General features: G+C 36.9%; 1 protein-coding gene across 1 annotated transcript in view; it reads left to right on the top strand.

The window, feature by feature from the left end:
- LOC110215005 (caspase-13-like) overlaps positions 1–19,977 on the top strand; it is a 35,485-nt gene that overhangs the window by 662 nt on the left and 14,846 nt on the right. The window contains 3 exon segments of the mRNA XM_020996175.2: positions 9,169–9,450; positions 14,498–14,598; positions 16,460–16,633. Coding sequence (XP_020851834.1) covers positions 9,169–9,450; positions 14,498–14,598; positions 16,460–16,633 — 557 coding nt within the window.

Raw genomic sequence — 19,977 nt, 5'->3', positions numbered from 1 at the left:
CACATTCTGCTACCAACCTGCCAAATGAAATTGTCTCTCTCTTCTCCCACAGGAATATAACATCATATAGTGTTTTCTAATAAACAAACAATTGCTCCCTCCCCAACAGTGTCATTCTGCTTTATTCAGACTGGTCTCCTGATTGACCTGTTCTCAATCTAACTCTCATATGGCCTTATGTCTGCTGCTGTCATATGTTTGCAGTTCTCAGTACTTTCCTTTCTGACTATAAATTGGTCTGGTTTTTCAAGGCCTAACCAGATCATTTCCCACCAGCTCCATAAAACATTCCCTAACTCCATTAAAAAACAAAACAAAACAAAACCTTTTTAGTAGGATCTTAAGTACCCAAAATAGATATTTCTAGTTATATAGAAAACAAAACAAGGAATGCGATGAAACCATCAATCTCTATTTCATACCATTTATTTTTTAAAATATATAATATTCCATGTTACTTTTAAAATTGTCCTCCTTTTCTCTGTTTTTTTCCTGTATACTTCCTTCTTTTCTCTTCTGTGCATTTTAAAAATATTTCAGTGGCTCCCCCCACCTCTCTCTCTCATCCTTACTGCTACTTCTCTCTTTCCTCTTCCCCTCAATTAAAAAAAATCATTAGAACAAAAAACAAAAACTTGTAACAAACATAGTCAAGTTAAGAAAACAAAACAAAATGCTTATCGGTCATGTCTAAAAATGTATGTTTTTCTCTGCACCTTGAGTCTGTCACCTTTCAGGAGGAGGTTAACATGCTCATAGTGGGTCCTATAGGGACAAAGTTGGTCATTGCATTGATCAGAGCTCTTAAGTCTTTTGAAGTTTTTTTTTTACATTGTTCTTATGTGAATCATTCTGCTCAGTTCGTATCAGTTCATACTATCCAGAATATTCAAAAAATTATCTCTTTTGTCAACTCTCATGGTTCCAAAATATTTCATCACATTAATTACCATAGGTCATTTAGTTATTTCCCAACTGATGGGAAGTTACCTGGATTCTTATTTTTCCTGCCCCCCCTTTCCCACTTTTTTTTTTGTAAATATTTTATTCTTTCCAATTACATGTAAAGATGTTTTTTTAAGGACCTACGTGACATCCCCTTCACTGTTTCACTGCTTGCTGTTGAGATGAAGTAGCTCACTCCTTCTATGGGGAATCTTAGATCTTCAATTATTTTTAATATTGATTGACATTTTATTTGATTTGTTCTTTGTGCTTCCTATTTTTTTTCTTTTAAGCTTCTTTTCAATTAACAAATGTTTATTGTCTCCCTGCTACTCCCCTCCCACTGAAAAAAAGAAAAACAAAACCCTCAAAACAAATATGCAGTCAAGAAAAATAAATTCTGACATTAGCCATGTATGACTAACTCTATATCTGAAGTCCATCACCTCCTAGTCTAAAGAGGGGTAACATTCTTCACGAGGCTTCTGGAATTACGGCTGATCATTTCATTGATCAGAGCTATTAATTCTTTCAAAGTTTTGAAACTTTCACATCATTCTGTCCCTACATTTCTCTGAAACCATCCTTTTCATTTTGATATTCTATTACATTCTTGTAATTCTTTAACCATTCTACAGCTGATGGATACATCAAAAAACAATCACCATTTTTTTGGTACATATGTACTTTTTTCTGCTTTTTTGATCTCTTTCATGTAAAGAACTAGTAGTACTATTGTGTCAGGATATGTCAAAGTTACAGTTTAGGAACTTTGGGGGCATAGTTCCAAACTACTTTCCAGAAGCAATTCACATCTCTCTCTCTCTCTTTTTCTTTCTTTCTTTCTTTCTTTGGCAGTTGGGGTTAAGTGACTTGCCCAGGGTCACACAGCTACTAAGTGTTAAGTGTCTGAGGCCCGATTTGAACTCAGGTCCTCCTGACTCCAAGGTTGGAGTTCTATCCACTGCACCTCCTAGCTGCCCCTCATATCTCTTTCAACAGTATATTAACATACCTCTTTTTTATTTTCCCTCCAATGTTTGTCAGTCATGTCCCTTTTATTTATGGTAAACTTTTCCTATCAGAGGAGTGTGAGGTAGTACCTCAGAATTGCTTTAATTTGTATTTTGCTTCTTATCAGTGATTTTGAGCATTTTTAATTTGGCTATTGATAGCTCATATTTCTTCTTTCAAAAAATGGCCTACTCATATTATTTGTATGCCATTCTTATCATGACAGCTCTTTATGATGGGATTATTATGTTTATTATTTTGCTTTTTCTTTTCTCATTTTTTCCAGCCTTACTTTCTGATTTAAAATTTTTAGTTTCTTCTTAAAGTTCTGCTTCTCCTTCCTCAGTATATGGCATGTTATGTTTTTCTAGCATCTCAGGAACAGCACAGACTTTAGAGTTGAAAGCTTATAGTGCAGTGCACCCAGAGTGGTCTAATCCTGGGCAATGTATGAGTGTGCCTTCCTGATCTGAGCTCAGTAAGCTCCTGACCTGGACTTGGGTCTGAGCAACACAGTTGTGGACTTGCCTTTACATGTTCAGAGTAACAGAACTACAGGGTGCTCTTCAGGTGGATCTTCTTGTCCTGGTTATTCTACTTCAGGCTTCAGACAGGGCTTGGGGCTGTATCTGAGATCTATTCCATTTCCCATTGTCAAAGTCACATAGTTACTGATTGCTTCATTATTTTCTCCTTGCTTAGTGTATAGTTTAGGGATGTTTTATGCCTCCTTGCTTTAGAGACTAAATCTCTTAGCTACAGGCTTCTTCCTCAATCCCACACTGGATTTGTGACAAAACTAGGCAGTGAGCCACCTATTATGTGCTAAGCATTGTAGATATAAATATAAGGAAAGAAACAATGCTGATTCTCAAGAAGCTTACATCATAATGGGAAGACAACAGAACAACTAAAAGAAAATAAATACTAATGAATACGAAGTAGTTTAATTAAAGGTTTGGAAAGGAGGGCTTTAGCAGCTCTAGGAATCAGAAAGATTTCAGAAGGTGGTGCTTGAGCTGTGTAGCTGTGTGTTGAAGGAAGAGAGGACCTTCATGTAGTGGAGTTCAATAGGGAGTGCATAGCAGGTGTGGGATGACCAAAGTGGAGGGACAGAAATAAGGAAATGGAGTGTCATATGTGAAGAACAGAGACAAGGACAATTTTGTTAGAATGAAGAATGAGAAAGAGGGGAATAATGTCCAATGAGACTTGAAAGATAAATGAAAGATAAGTAATAAAGGGCTTTTTTCCAAAATGTTTTATTAATTTATTTTGAATTTTCAACAATCACTTCCATAAGCTTTTGAGTTTTAAATTTTTCTCCCCCTCCCTCCCTACCACCCTTCCCAAGATGGCGTGCAATCTAATATAGTCTATACATATACATTCCTATTAAGCATATTTTCACATTAATGATGTTGCAAGTAAGAATTAGAAGCCATAGGAGGAACCACCAGAAAGAGTAAACAAAACACAACAGAAGAAAAAAAATAGCAAATAGTATGCTTCGATCTGCATTCAAACTCCATACTTCTTTTCTTTGGATGTGGATAGCATTTTCCATCATGAAGCTTTTGGAGATGTCTTAGATCCATCTTGTATTGCTGAGAGGGGTTAAGTCTTTCAAAGTCAGTCATCACTCAATGTGGCTGCTGCTGTGTACAACATTTCCTGGTTCTGATCACTTCATTCAGCATCAAACCATGCAAGTCTTTCCAGGTTTATCTGAAGTCTGCCTGTTCATTATTTCTTATAGCACAATACTATTCCATTACATTCATATATCACATTCACAATTATGATTACTATCTGTGTCTTTCTCTCTATCCTTTCCCCCATTTATGCTTTTCTTTCTCCTTTCCCTCCTCACTAATGTTTTGCTTCTGACCACCGCCTCCCTCAGTCCCACCTCCCCTCTATTAGCCGCCTTCCCCTTTTCCCTTCTAACTGATTATGTTATTCCCTTCTTGAGCCATATCTGATAAGAGTAAAGTTCAAACAATCTCTCTCCCTTGTTTCCCTCTGCTGGTGTAGGATTTTTTGCCTTTTCCTGTGATGTAATTTACCCTTGTCTGCCTCCTCCTTTCCTTTTCTCTCAGTACATTTTCTTAGTTAGATCAGATTAATTGACTTACTTGGATCCATTTAACCCACTTGATTAAATTTTTTTCATCATTACATCAAAATCAATTTATACCCATCCCCTTTACCCCTTTAACATAGTGTAATAACAATACAGTTCTCAAGAGTTACAAGTGTCATCTTCCCTTGTAGGAATGTAAACAGTTTGCCCTTATTAACAATATATTGTATCTTTCTGCCCCATTTACCTTTTTATGTCTCTCTTGAGTCTTGTATTTGAATATCAAATTTTCTGTTGAGTTCTGGTCTTTTTATCAGGAAGGTATGGAAGGCCCCCATTTCACTGAATATCCATCTCTTCCCCCGAAAGATCATGCTCATTTTCACTGAGTAGTTGATCCTTGGTTGTAATCCAAGCTCTTTTGCCTTATGGAATATCATATTCCATGCCCTAAGGTCTTTTAATGTGTCTTGTGTAATCTTGACTATAGTTCCATGATATTTAAATGGTTTCTTTCTGGCTGCTTGCACTATTTTCTTTTTGAACTGGTAATTTTGGAATTTGGCTACTGTATTCCTTGGTGTTTTCAATTTGGGATCTCTTTCAGGAGGTGATTGGTGGATTCTTTCTATGGCTATTTTACCTTCTGGTTCAAGGACCTCAGGGCAGTTTCCTTTATGATTTCATGAAAGATACTGTCCATGCTCTTTTTTTCACCATGATTTTCAGGTAGACTAATAATTTTTAAATTGTCTCTCCTGGATCGATTTTCAAGGTCAGTTGTTTTACCAATAAGATATTTTACATTTTCATCTATTTTTTCATTCTTTTGTTTTTGTTTGACTGATTCTTGCTCTCTCATAGAGTCATTAGCTTCCATTTGCTCAATTCTAATTTTTAACACATTATTCTCTTCTATTAAATTTTGTACTTCCTTCCGCAATTGGCCAATTGTATTTTTTAGGGACTTGTTTTCTACAGTTAATTTTTATCCTTCCTTTTCCAAGATCTGACTCTCTCTTGCATACCTCTCATTTCTTTTCCCATTTTTTTCTTCTACCTCTCTCATTTGACTTTTAAAATCCTTCTTGAGCTCTTCTAAGAAGGCTTTTTGGGCTTCAGACCAGTTCATATTCCCTTTTGAGGTTCCAGATGTAGGTTTGTTGACAATGTTGTCCTCTTTAGAATTTCTGCCTCGATCTTCACTTTTCCCATAATAAGAATCTATCATGTGTTTCTTTTTGCTCATGGTGTTGGCTTATTTCCTGGCCTTTGAAGAGATTGGGCTCTCTTGCTGGGGAGCAGAGGGCACTGAACCAAGCTTCTTGTGTTGGGAGCCAAGGGCCTGGTATATGACTTTGTGTGCTGGGGCCTCCAATGTTGGCAGCTGGAGGCTGTAGGATTCTGGCAGCTTACCTGGTATTGGGCTGGAATCAGGAACACTGGAACGCTAGGGGTAGGATTAGGTAGCGTGGCTTCTGGAGATTTCCTGTTCATCCAGGCCTTTCATTCCTTTTGCTTTCTTCAGCTCCCTTCAGATGGATGTTGTACAGTGTTTATCCATGTGGGGCCCTTTGGAGCACTGCTTCCCTTAGTTTTGCTGAGGCAGTGGGAGACCTGGTTGCTGTAGAATGCCGAGGCACCTGGTGGTTTTCTGAGTTGGTTTCCACCATTTCCCAGGCCCTCAATGAGGCACTCAGGGATCCAGGTGTTGGTGCTTGCCTGCTCCACCACCTGGGCTTCAGGACCTCCTCCTGGTATGCTGAGGTGGGGCTTTCTGCTAGCTTGCTGGGACACTTCCCATTCTGTACTGTTCCCCTTCCCCCAGGGTATGAGGGGCCTTTCCTGTTAATCCCTCAAGCTACCTGGGCTACTGGACTGCTGCCCCTCATCTTTCTTTTGGTTCAGCTGTTCCAGGGTTTTTCCTGAGGTGATATTTTCTGGACTTTCAGGGGTTAATAAGGGAGGGTAAGAGAGACTCACCTCTTACTCCACCATCTTGGATCTCAGAAGAATAAAGGGCTTTAATAACTTAAAAAAAACCCAACACTATTTCTATTTATCCTAGAGGCAATAAGGAGTCTCTGTAGTTTATAGAGTAAGAGATTGACGTGGTCAGATCTGCACTTCTAGAAAATTACTTTGATAGCAAGTGAAAAAATCAGGGATTTGATGTAGAGAAATCCATTGGGAGTTCATTGCAATAGGCTAGGTTAGAGGGCCTGAACTAAGGTGCTAACTACATGAATAGAGAGAAGGTATTGCATTTCAGAGATGTAGTGTAGAAATGGTGAAATATGACAACTGATAAGATATGTAGGGTAAAGGAGAATGAATAGTTGAAGATATTGAAAAGTTATACATATGGAATCCTAGAAGGATAGTAGTATCTGATAGAAATAAAGAAGTTTGGAAGAGGGGAAGGTTAGGGGATAAGTTAATTCAGCTTCAGACTTGGTGATTTTGAGATATTTCTTTTGAACTCTTATTCCTTTAAATGCCTCTGCTATAGTTAATGGAAAACAAAAAAACTTATCTAGTCTAACACCTCTCTCTCCCCATTTTACATATTTAGGAAAAAGAGGCCTACAGAGGTTGTGGCTTGCTGAGGCTCACACAGTTTGTAAATAGTAAGACAATAGCAAGTAAATAGCAGACCTAGCATTGAACCTAGATAGGGATTATCTTTTATATCATAGTAGTCTCACCAGTGCTAGACCCCAAAGCCCTCTGATATATCAGAAGAAAGAAACAAACAAAAACCCCACTACTGTAAGCATTCAAAGATCTGATTTCTTATCTCAGCTCTGCCAGTAAAATACTAAATAATCTCATGTAAATCATTAACAAGTTCTACGGTTCAGTTTACCCATCCAATACTATGCTATAGTCATTATAGTAGAGGACAAAAAAATCACAAAACATGAATTTGAATTATATCTCTTATCCTTTCTAGATTTGTGCTACTTTGGTTAAGCCATTTAACCTGTAAGCCTCATTTTCTTCATATGTAAATTGAAGGTAATTTTTTTATTCTACCTACCTCATAGGGTAGTTATAAGGTTGGGCTTTATAAACCCTAAAATGCATATAAATGTAAAGTTATTTTTCACAGGGCTGTTGTGAAGATAAAAGAGATATTTGATGTCAAAATGCTTAAAAAAAAGTAATATCTCTGGAAAAAAAATATGAGACAAATGTGGTGGTACAATAGTTCCATAAACATTGATTATAGAAAGGGGGCAGCTAGGTGGCGCAGTGGATACAGCACTGGCCCTGAAGTCAGGAGGACCTGAGTTCAAATCTGGCCTCAGACCAAACACTTCACACTTATTAGCTGTGTGACCCTGGGCAAGTCACTTAACCGCAATTGCCTAAAAAAAAAAGAAAAAAAAACATTGGTTACAGAAACATGGTACAATGGAAAGATTGATGAATTTGGAGTTTGAGGTTGTGGTTGTTTAGTAATGTCTGACTCTTTGTGACCTTATTTAGAGTTTTCTTGGCAAGATACTGCCATAATTTGCCATTTTCTCTTCCAGCTCACTTTACAAATCAGGAAACTAAGGCAAACAGGGTTAAGTGACTTGCTTAGGGTCACACAGCTGGTTAAGTGTCTGAGACTAGATTTGCACTCAGGTCTTTCTGACTCCAGGTCTTGGGCTCTATTCACCGTGCCATCCAGCTGCCCTAAAGTTTGATGCCCTGAATTCAAGTCCTGACTCGTTATGTACAGCTGTATGACTTCAAGCAAGTCCCTCAACTTCTCTGGGCCTCTGTTTCATCATTTATCAAATGAGGTTGTTAGACCTCTAAGGTCTCTTACAATTCTAAATCTGTGATCCCATAGTTTTAATAGATGGTCACACTGGGGTCTTGTTCTTGAGGCCAATTTGACAAATGTATGATCTTTGATCACTTACTTGTCCTTAGTATCTTCCTACACTGTCACATCCTGATTCTCCACATACATTTGTCACTTGCCTTACAATAAACATCAAGGAATCTGTGATGACCATACTGTTTAACTCGTAGACCCTGTCTTTTGACAACATTGGTAAGTTCCCTGTCTCATGAAAAACCCATGAAGACTCAGAGAATTGCATTCATTACTTTGTTCCTGGACTGTCATAATAGCTTTTTAACTCATGCTCCTGCTCCAAATCCATTGTCTTTTCTTTTATGCATCTGTTAGACTAATTTTAGTTAGTTATGGCTCTGATCATATCATTCTTTTGATGAAAAATCTTTTAAATAATGTTGTTAATTAATTTTCTTTTTTTTACAATGAATATCTGAATTATCAAAAATCATAGAAATTCTCACATACAAAGAAATGAGCTTGTCAGATCCCTGCCCTTACCAGCCTGTCACATCCATGAGGCCAGGGAAAAGAACACTGGATTTATAATCAGAGGAACTGGATTCAGGATCCATTCTTACCACATGAGTGACTTTGGGGAAGAAATCAAGCATTCTCATTTAAAGTGAGAGAGTTGGACTAAATCTTTAAGGTCCCTTACAGCTCCAAAAATATATCATCCTATGAAGTCATTTAAATTTTGTACCTCTTGAAGCATCTAGCTTAATGCTCTACACATAGTAGGTTATTAATATATTCATGGAATTGAATTATTTGGGAGAGTTACTTAGAACAATTCCTAAGTACTTTGGAGGACTGTGTGGGTCCACATGGGGCACTGCAGTGGAGGGTGGCAGAGAGAGAAGTTTTAAAAAGCACATTGTACTGTGACACAGTTCTTGGCACATAGTAAGTCATAAATAAATATTTATTGATTGATTGGAAGTTAATGAAAAGTGAATAAGGAAAAAGGAGAAGAGTCCTGAAGGAGGAGAAGGAGAAAACCAAAATTAGATTTTCCTGTTGACTGTCATTTTATAAAATAACCAAACATTGTTTTAAGTGAGTGAATAAGAGCATGGAACTGAGAGAAAAAGGTTCTGAGAGGCTAAAAAAGAAAGATTTAAAAGGCAAAGGGTGTTGGACACTACGGAGTTAAAGCAGACCTCAGCGATCACAGCCTGTTGGGAACTTTCTCTAAAATTAAGGGAGCGGGTGTATCCCATTTCCATGATTGAAGGGATATCTTTGCTTTCAACAGATAAAGATACCAAGAAAAATCCATTAAAGGCTTTTGAATTACTGGGAAAGGACATAATCAACAGTTTTTTGGATGATTTGCTGGAAAAGAATATACTGAAGTTGGAGGAAGATGAAGAAGAGAAGTACCGTGAAGCTCAAGCTGAAGCCAAAGCTGAAAAGAAAGCGAAGGTCCTGATAAATTCTTTGACTCGGACAGCCCGCTCCGCAGGGCAAGTGTTGGCCAAAAGCCTGCTTAACAAAGATGAACAGGATGACAGTGATGAGGAGTCACTACCTGCTGGTAAGATTACTGCCTCAGTTGAAAGGAATGCCTAAATAATTTCTGAAATGACTCACTTCCCTATCTTTCCAGTTTGCAAAACAAAGCTACCTAACTCATTCATTTGTCAACTATTATCCCTAAGACTGGGCTTTGTGTTCCACTTATTTCTCAACATCAGCCCAACATTCTGTCCCTCTGCCCTTTATTTTCTTGCCTAGGTGAATGTTGGTGCTTCTTAGGAGAAGGGATTGGCTACTGTGGAAATAATTTGTATTATCCCATTTAGTCTTCCTCAATGTTCAGGCTATTAGATTTTAGATGTCAAAGTCCTTATATCCCTGATTCTGTTCTTTAAGATTAACGGTTAAGATCTAGGAGACACCAGGAGCGTTTACCATTCCCCATTCTATTCCTTCCCCCTTCAAGCTTTTATTCCCGGGTGATGTATAATATAAAGGCCTTGCATTCCTGAGTCACAATCTGTTCACGGTTTTGATATGTGCATTGGTGTGTGGACCCAGAAATTAAAGTGATGCTCAGATGAGGCCTTATTCTGCTGGATCCCATTCTTTATTATAACAGATAATACAAATGAGGCAAAATTTACTATGGGAAGAAAACTACCCTCAGGGGTGCCTTTGTTTGCATTTTTACTCAGATTCTGTAGACTAGAGAACTTTGGTCCCTAAGTGGATCTTTTGAAAACTATAGAACCATCTATTCTGTCACTTGAAGCCCTGTGGCTTCAGGTCTCAGCAGGAACCATGCTTCTCCACATAGTATGTACTCTAGTGTCTGATGATTTCCTGAATTCCATTTTCATTTTGTAGTAAATCAAGAACATCAGAGCAATAGAAGAAGGAATGAAAACAATGTGGAGCAAGGGCTAAATCAATTATGGTTTAGTGATGTAATATAACAATATTGTGCCTTTTTAAAAAAAGATAACATACAGATCTACCTGAGGTGATGGAAAGTGAAAGCAGAAAAACTAGAACTATATACACATTAAAATTATATTTTATTTTAAAAGAAAACAAAAGAAATAAATAAGTAAACTAAGCAAGGCCAAGGAATTCCATGGAATGTATGGAAGAGGACACGTGCTTATTTGCTGCATGTTAATTTTTTTCTTTTTTTCCCTGTCAAAGACTAAGTAAGGATTTTAAACGTTTTGGATTTTCAAAAATGTTTACTTGATTTTTTTCTGTTCATGATTATTGTAAATATTATATTGTATAAAGTAAGAACAACAACAACAACAAAACCGTTAAAGGAACAAAGGAATCAATTCTTTTTACTCTTGCATTCTGTATCAAGAGCCAAGAGCCTGTTGTCTTATTTACTGAAGAAGAAAAAAAAAAGGATGTTAGAAATAAAGTTGGCCTTGAGAGGATCATAGAAAGATACCTCTTCTTTCATCAAGGCTATCCTTATCCTCCTAGCTAGAAATAATTTCTTTTCCCTCAAATCTCTCATCCAACTTTATTTAGCCTCTTTCAGTCACTTTATCATATTATGACCTATATTGTCCAGTAGAAGATAAGTTCCTTGAAGACAGGGGCTGGTTTTGTCTTTGAATCTCCAGTTTCTAACACAGCGTTTGGTTTCTAACAGGAGTTTAATAAATGTTTACTGTATGAATGGATGAACTATCACTTATGAGTATCTACATTTTCTCAGGCATAGTGTTTTGGTAGCAAAACAAAGCTAAAATTAAAACAGTTTACATTGTATTGAGAGGAAACAGGATGTGAATATAGAATTAAATGCGAAATATATTCCAGTGAATATAAAGTAATTATTTAAGAGACACTTGCTTCTGAGGGGATTATAGTTATGTGTCCACAGGTTTTGTACTCCCATTCAATTATAAAGTGATTGAGGAAGGAACTGTCTTCTTTTCATGGTATCCCAGCATACAATTAAAAGACTTCAGCAGTCTTCTAGTCCATCCTACCTGCCTAAGAAAGCCTTTCCACACAAATGATTATCCAGCTATTGATTAAATACCTCAAGTACAGGGAAACCCCTGGACTGTCTATTAAATGGAACTGAAATCCCTCGGCAGGTCAGTCACTTCAATCCCTGCTCTTTGTTTTCTGTCAGGTTTTCCAACAGTAAAACAAACTCTACTATTTTAAGGGACCTCAGAGGTCATCTAGCCTAAATTCTAGTTTTATTGCAACCCTAGTCACTTTTCTCTGAACCCACTCCAGGTTGTCTGTGTTCTTGCTAAAATTTGACACTAAGAATTGAACAGAAGAGAGTAGATGTGTAGCCTGAACAGAACAGAATATGGCGGTTCTATTAATTGCCTCATTCTGGGCTCCATGTCTCCCTTAATGCGTCCTACGATCACATCACCTTTGGGCAGCTGCCATGTTACACTATCGATTAATGTTGAGCTGGTAACTTACTAAAAGCCCCAAACCTTTTCCACTTTAACTGTTGCTTAGCCATGACTCCCCCATTCAAGTTCTAAATAATCTAAGCTACCTGTGCACCTGTACACAAGACATTTCACCTTTCTTTGCTTTTGTCTCCTCATCTGTAAAATGTTGGGGCTGGATTAGCTGATTGTTAAAGCTCCTTCTACCTCTAAATCCTATGAATCGATTTTACAGAGAGGGAGAGGGGATAAGAACTGGTATGTGGTTTCATCTGTATGAGATCTCCCTGGTGAGGAAAATTACCTTTGCCAATATAGATCTTCATTTTTCTGCTGCTTACAGGCTTAGAGAATTGCGTAGACCAGTGAGATATTAAGTGGCAGCACAGGTTAATGCAGCTAGTTATATGTCCAAGGCAAGACTTCAATTCGGATCTTCCTTGATCTGATACATTATGTTGAAAGGAAAGAGCATACACAAAGAATTAAATACAAAACATATCCAAGTGAATATAAAGTGCTACTCTGCCTTTTGATGTTTTGCTCCTATGTTATGTTAAATTTCATTTTTAGTAATTTTGTGTTATCTTTTTAGGCATTGAGTACATTATGGGGATTTAATTTTGTCATCCAACATAATACTCTTAGTTTCAAGTATTCTGCAAATTTAGTAGACATTATATATAGGCCTTCATCTTTGCCATTAATAACAATTTTAAACATTATAGTATCAGATAGGTGAATGCAGAGGTCTTCTAAAGAATTCTTAGCACAACTAACAGTGCCTTGCATGTAGAAAGAGGCTAATAAATACATTGTTGATTGATTTTGATAGTCAGCCTGTTGCTGTTCCGTCATTTCAGTCGTGTTCAACTCTTCATGACCCCATTTGGGGTTTTCCTTGGCAAAGATACTAGAATGGTTTGCCATTTCCTTCTCCAGCTAATTTTATAGATGAGGATTTGAGGCAAACAGGATTAAATGACTTGCCCAGGGTCACCCAGCTTTTTAATAATAATAATAATATAATTAATTATATTAATTTTAATAATAATAATGTTGGATTTGAACTCAGATCCTCCTGAGTCTAGGGCTGGCACTCTATCCACTGTATCTCCTAGCTGCCTGCTAGTCCATCTACTTGAATTTATCAAACACTAACTGTGTGACAAGTGCTGTGCTAAGCATTAGTCCTTGATAGGTGCAGAAATGGCAACTAAGAGATGCTAGTGATGTAGAGTTAAATAACAAACAATAAATTTTCATTAAGCACCCACTATGTTCACCTACCGACTTCTGGGGAAGACATAGCATTCAGATTAGATATGTTCTCTCTCTTCCTAGACCTGGGAGCATAAGACATGAGCAGAGATAAGTTCTTTAGAAGCTATGTAAACTTTGAGAGGGAAAGACAGTATTGATCCATAGGATCACAGAAGACTTAATATAGGTGTCTTTTAAGTTGGACTCTAAGTGATAGAAAGAAGTTTAATATGTAAAGTTATTTTGTTATTTTGGATTGGAGGATATCTCAGGCACTGGAAAGAAGTCCCTTAGGTATGGGACAGCTAGGTGGTACAGTGGATACAGTACTGGACTTGGAGTCAGGAAAACCTGACTTGCAAGTAACTTAGTCTCTCGTTCTCAGTTTTCTTATCTATAAAATGAGGATAAAAATAGCACCTACCTTACAGGTTGTTTTATCAATGAGTTAATATGTGTAAAGTGCTTTATAAACCTAAAGCACTATATAAATATGATGATGATGATGATGATGATGATGATGATGATGATGATGATGACATGGAAATGACATGGGAGTATGATAATGTAAACAAGTTTGGATGTACTGTGGGTAGAAAGGAATAATATAAGATAAGGCTACACTGGCAAGGCAGCACTAAGTTGTAGAAGGTACTCACTTCCTAGTAAAGGAATTTGACTTTTGGTTGAGGTAATAGAGAGCCACTCAAGATTTTAAGCACCTTAGTGACTTAACCAGATCATTCCAAGGGCAAAAACTAATTGACAAGTATAGAATACTGGCAGTAGCTCCTTCCTATAAGTTAGTAACTGTGCTTCTGAACCAAGAACAACCATTGATTCTGACAACTTCTGCGTTCACTGGGTATTTCAAAAAGAGCAACCACTGAGTCACATCTCTTTTTTTTTTTTAATGGACAAGAACAAGAAGAAGGGAACTTAGGGTGAGAGAGCTAGAGAGAAAACTCTTGAGGAACCTAGAATGTGAAACATCTGCCATGAAATCTGAAAAGGGAGAGGATGGGGCTGGAGTTAAGATTATCTCCACAGTTCCCAGAACACAACTCCATAGAATCTTGTTTGCTCTATAAACGGCCATAATTTCTCTGGGTGTTTTCTGAAGAAACAAAAGTTCCTATGACTACAGCTTAGACAGTTCTGCGTGTCACACCTGGTACCTCACTAACTCTCATTAGCTCTTCTCTTCATCCACAATGATTTCACTATTTTGGTCATGATTTAGATTCAATTTTTAACCTTTGGTTTAAGAAATCTTTGAAAGGATGATCTCTGCTTGATACATATGTTGGCCATCTTCTATAATCTTCAACTAGGACAACAATTAGGCCGGAAGATCAATTTGATTTCCAAGACAATCAATGTTATTACTAATATTTTTATCTTTTCCAGCTTCTGCAGCAAGCCGGGCCATGTCAGCTAAGCCCATGGGTACACTAAAGCTTTGCTCTCCAGAAGATTTCCAAAGGCAGAGGAAAGAGAGGGAAGCAGAGGTACTAGGCAATTTTTAAAAATAAATTCTATTTCTTTTAAGTTCTAAGTATTTATTTTCTTTTAGAAAGAAAAAGAAGAAAAAACCTTAACAACAGACATACATGGTCAAGCCAAACAAATTCCTGCATTGGCCACATCCAAAGATGAATGTCTCAGAATGTATTTTGAGTACATCACCATTATAAGGTGGTGGGTTGTCTGTTTTATCATCAGGACTGTGGAATTCTGATTGATCATTACATTCATCAGAGTTTTTCTAAAGCTGCCAAATCATAATCATTCGTGATGTTATAGGAAGAACTTTCTTAGATCTTTCAAAAATGACTTTAGCAAGAGGTCCCTGAGTAACCCCAAAACTATCTGCCTCTCTGCCCAGCTCCAGATCTCCTTTCTTGTTGGCCTAAAAGCCATATTCTTTTTTAATTTTTAAAATAATGTATTGGGGCAGCTAGGTGGTGCAGTGGATAGAGCACTGGCCCTGAAGTCAAGAGGACCTGAGTTCAAATCTGGCCTCAGACCAAACACTTGACACTTACTAGCTGTGTGACCCTGGGCAAGTCACTTAAACCCAAATGCCTAAAAAAAAATAAAAAAATAAAATAATGTATTCAATTTTAGTTTTCAGCGCTCACTTTCTAAAATGCATATTCCTAAAGCCATTCATTCAGTATGCAATCACATGCATGCACTGATCACCTACCACACATATGGATGGCTCTATGCTTGGTACAAAGAACTCAATCGAATTTTACATCTAATTTTATGAATCCCTTCTCTAAAGTGTTTGGAATTTAGTTGGGAGAGAAGGCAGAGAAGACATATACAGAATGAAGAATTTAAATAGCAAATAGTTAAGTAATAGCATGATGCAATAAACTGTATTGTTTCAAACACATATTTTCTGTCCCATCCCCAATATGACTTGTATAAAACCTGAGTTTGGTTTGTAATCACATTATTTTTTACATATAAACTTACGTGTATCTTTTCCCCCTAACAGTGATACTTCATTATAGGGGAATGGCTTACATTTGCAGAGGGCCTATTTTCAAATAAATTTAGTAAATGTAAGTGCCCCACTGATAGAGATAACAAATGGTCAAAGCCCAGAAAAGAGGCAAAACAGAAACTGAGGAAGGACTTGTAATGCAAGTGGGACTTGATCTAGATCTGGAGCCAAGGATTATATTTAAATTGGGAGGCAGCCAGAGAAAGAATATTCTAATTTCACGCTTCATAGAAAATTGATATTTACACCTACTATTCTAATACACACATGGATAATATATACACACATATATACAAGTATATATGCAAGTTTATATATGTATATATATTTATATCTATATAAGTGTGTGTATAAATGTATACATGTATACATACACACTATGAGTAACCTAGTGTGTGGAATAGGTGGGTATGTGTGTATATACATAGTTTTTAATCTCTCACATAAATACTTAAATATGCAAATATATGTATCTATTTTTCTATTTACATGCTTGTGTCTATATCTATAGCTATCTCCACATCATTAAAATCTATATCTATAAAGGCATATGTGTGTGTATGTCTATGTGTATGTATGTATGTGTGTATGCATGTATGTGTGTATACACACACACACACACTCATACACTCACACATATCTCAGGCCTATACCAATTTTCCACACTAATTGCTTTCTTTCATAAACAATGTCCATGAGAAAGAAAGAATGAAGTATTGTCTTCTTGCAAGACACAGGGGAAAGGACAATGGATATAGTCACCCTGATTCCCTAAGTATGAACACTTGTTTAGGCTGTGAAGGGGAAAGGAGAGTGACTTCATCAGCTTACCCTACCTTTGTTCTTTGCAGATATATCCGGTGAAGGAGAAGGAAGGCCGTACAAGATTGGCTCTCATCATCTGTAACATAGAATTTGAACATCTCTCTGAGAGGACCGGGGCTGAACTTGACATTGAAAGGATGAAAATCCTTCTTGAAGAGCTAGGATACAGTGTGACTACTATAAAGAACCTCACATCTTTGGTAAGAGCCAGAGGTAAGCCCCTTACCCCTCTTAGCAGATCCTAGACTCTTGATCTGGGTATCACCAGGATGGTTTAATTGTCTTACCAAAAATTTAACTGATTCCACCATGGGGATTCTTGGAATTTTAATTGTGCACAATTCACATTGACAGTGCATGGTTCAGCACATCAATGGACTATTTTACCCTCTTCAGAGAGTTGGCATCCTCTGTCTTTGATAACTCTATTCACATTCCCTTTCAAAAAGCCACTCTCTGAGTCTGTAAGGATAATAGTATTTATACAGAACTTGAGAGAGGAAACTGATGTGTAGCAAGGTAAATTGCCTACTCAAGGGTGAAGAGATAGTATGTTTCCTCTGATTCTAAATATTTCTATATAACTAGAAAGCCATGATTATAGGAGATTTTTATTTATAGAGTTATTTGGGTGATGTTCTCTCCCCTGTTTCTAATATTGCAACCTGAAATATCTGCATGTCCCTGGGTAAACTTGGCTACTTAGTGCATTTTTTTAATGTGTCCTAAATACCTTTCCTGTAAAATAGCAGACTCTGTACTCTCATTTTGAGATCACTAAGCCATGCCCCATGCCCATCATCTATTCTCCCCGTCAATCTCCATTTTATTAAAATAACCAGATTCCAGATATATAAGTATAATAGGAAGGAATGATCTGGGTGACCTTTGTTTTTTAGATCTAGAGTAAAGGAGTTCAGAAGTCATAGGTAAAAGTCTCAATAATCTGATACAGGAGGTTAGAATCTACCAGTGCAGTGAATTTGAATGACTGTGATGGCTTTTCACTTACTACCTCTTTGATTTTGGTTATGTCACTAAGCATCTTTGGCCCCTTATGTGTCAAATAAGTTGGTGGGACTAGGTGACCTCTAATTTCCCTACTAGCTCTAAATCTACTATTCTGTATGATAGAGGAGCTTTCCCAAAGTCACAAGGGAGTAAATGTAGAGGTTTGCCAATTATTTGGCACAGGAAATACTTTTTATGTATAAGATTCATTTTTTATATCAGTAGTTATGCTTATGTGTCCTAATGATACTAGGCAGACTCAGAAAATTCATCCTTGACCAAATGAACCAAATTAATCTAGCTTCCGCATCTTCAGTTAATTTTCTTTCAGATGAATGCTGGACTTCACACCAAATTCATGAGCTTCATTGCTCTCTTTTGTTGTGTTCTCAATTTGGTAGTTTTTTTTTTTAATTTGATAGGTTTTTTAAGAATGGATATTACTCCAAGGGAACATAGACAAATTATAGTTCTTAATGATCACATTTTGATGACTGTTAGAAATATTTTAGCAGTTATTTAGGTGGCTTTGAAGAATCATTCAAATCCACTATGAAACATGATTAGTTAAAACATGGCAGAAAGAAAAAAATAATACAAATTTGAAATGAATGAAAAAAGTAACATATTGCTGCAAAGCAGGCTAATTAATCCACAGAAAGCAATAAAGATTTTTAGAAGGACCTGAAATACAGGACAGTAGTTAGCAATTACCCTTGCTTGGATTTTTTTTTGTCATTTAAAAAAAATTGTGTGCTTTCAGTTTTCAACATTCACTTCCCTAGGATTTTGCATTTTAAATTTTCTCCTCTTCCCATTTCTTCTCCCCATCCTAAGACAGCAAACATTCCAATATAGGTTCTACATATGCATTAATGTTAAGCATATTTTTCCATCAGTCATGATGTAAAGAACAATTTGAAGTAATGGGAGGAACCATGAGAATGAAAGAATAAAACAAAATAACAAAGGAAAAGGACATCAAATGATATGCTTCCATCTGCATTCAGACACCCTAGTTCTTTCTCTGGAGGTGGATAGCAATTTCCATCATTAATCTTTTGGAGTTGCCTTAGATTCTTGTGTTGCTGTGAAGAGCCAAGTGCATCAAAGTCAGTCATCCCATAATATGGCTGTTATTGTATACAATGTTACCTGGTTCTGCTCATTTCACTCTGCATCAGCTCATGTAAGTCCAAGTTTTTTTGAATTCTACCTGTTCATCATTTCTTATACCATAATAATATTCCATTATATTCATATACCACAACTTGTTCAGCCATTCCCCAATTGATGGGCATCCCTTCAATTTCTAATACTTTGCTACTACAAAAAGAGCTGCTATAAATAATTTTATACATATGGGTCCTTTTCCCATTTTTATGATCTCTTTGGCATATAGTCCTAGAAGTGCTGTTGCTGGGTCAAAGGGTATGCACATTTTTATAGCCCTTTGGTCATAGCCCCCAATTGCCCTTCAAAATGATTGGATCATTTCACATCTCCACCAACAATGCATTAGTGTTCCAATTTTCCTACATTTTTTCCAACATTTATCAGTGTCTGTTTTGTCATGTTAGCCAATCTAATAGGTGTGATGTGGTACCTCAGAGTTATTTTGATTTGCATTTCTCTAATCAATAGTGATTTAGAACATTTTTTCATATGACTATAGATAGCTTTAATTTCTTCTTCTTAGAACTGCATGTTCATATCCTTTTTTCCACTTATCAATTGGGGAATGACATATTCTTATAAATTTGACTTAGTTGTCTAAATATTTTAGAAGTGAGGCTTTTATCAGAGACGAGGTTTTATGTTGCTTGGACTTTTTGATGTTGAAAGTAAAACAGTTAAGGGGCAGCTAGGTGGTGTAGTAGATAGAGCACTGGCCCTGGAGTCAGGAGGACCTGAGTTCAAATCCATCCTCAGACACATAACACTCACGAGCTGTGTGACCCTGGGCAAGTCACTTAACCCCATTGCCTAGCCAAAAAAACCCCCCAAAAAACGTAAAACAGTTAAAACAAATTAACTAACAATTGCTTTGAGAAAAAAATAATGTTATGACCAAGACAATGCAAAGATTAGAGTACTAAAGATTGAAAAAAAGATCATTTTTTATTAAAGGAATTAACTTACTGAAGATGGTGGAGTAAAGAAAGGGACTAACTTGAACTCTTCCAGTTCCCCATCCAAGTGCAGGCCACATTCCAGCAAGCCAGCAGTAGGTCTTAGGGGAACTCAGTCAGTAGTGGCAGTTTCTGGAGCTTTCAGACCTCCCAGGTCAAGCAGCCTGAAAAAAAAAAAAAAACCACAATTCAAATGTTGTGGAGCCACAGTCAGGATAATAAAAGATTTAGTAACTTCATATTAAAGGATCAAAGGGCTTATAATATAATATTCTGGAAGGCAAAGGAGCCAGGATTACACCCAAGGACTGCCTACACAGCAAAAGTGAGTGAAATCTATCAAAGGAAAAAAAATGGGTATTTAATGAAATAGATGGTTTTAAACATTCCTGATGAAAAGA

This window comes from Phascolarctos cinereus, unplaced genomic scaffold (genome assembly GCF_003287225.1).
Source record: "Phascolarctos cinereus isolate Bilbo 61053 unplaced genomic scaffold, phaCin_HiC Scaffold_726;HRSCAF=1367, whole genome shotgun sequence".
Classification (NCBI taxonomy): Eukaryota; Metazoa; Chordata; class Mammalia; order Diprotodontia; family Phascolarctidae; genus Phascolarctos; species Phascolarctos cinereus.
This window is presented reverse-complemented; position numbering and strand designations above follow the sequence as displayed.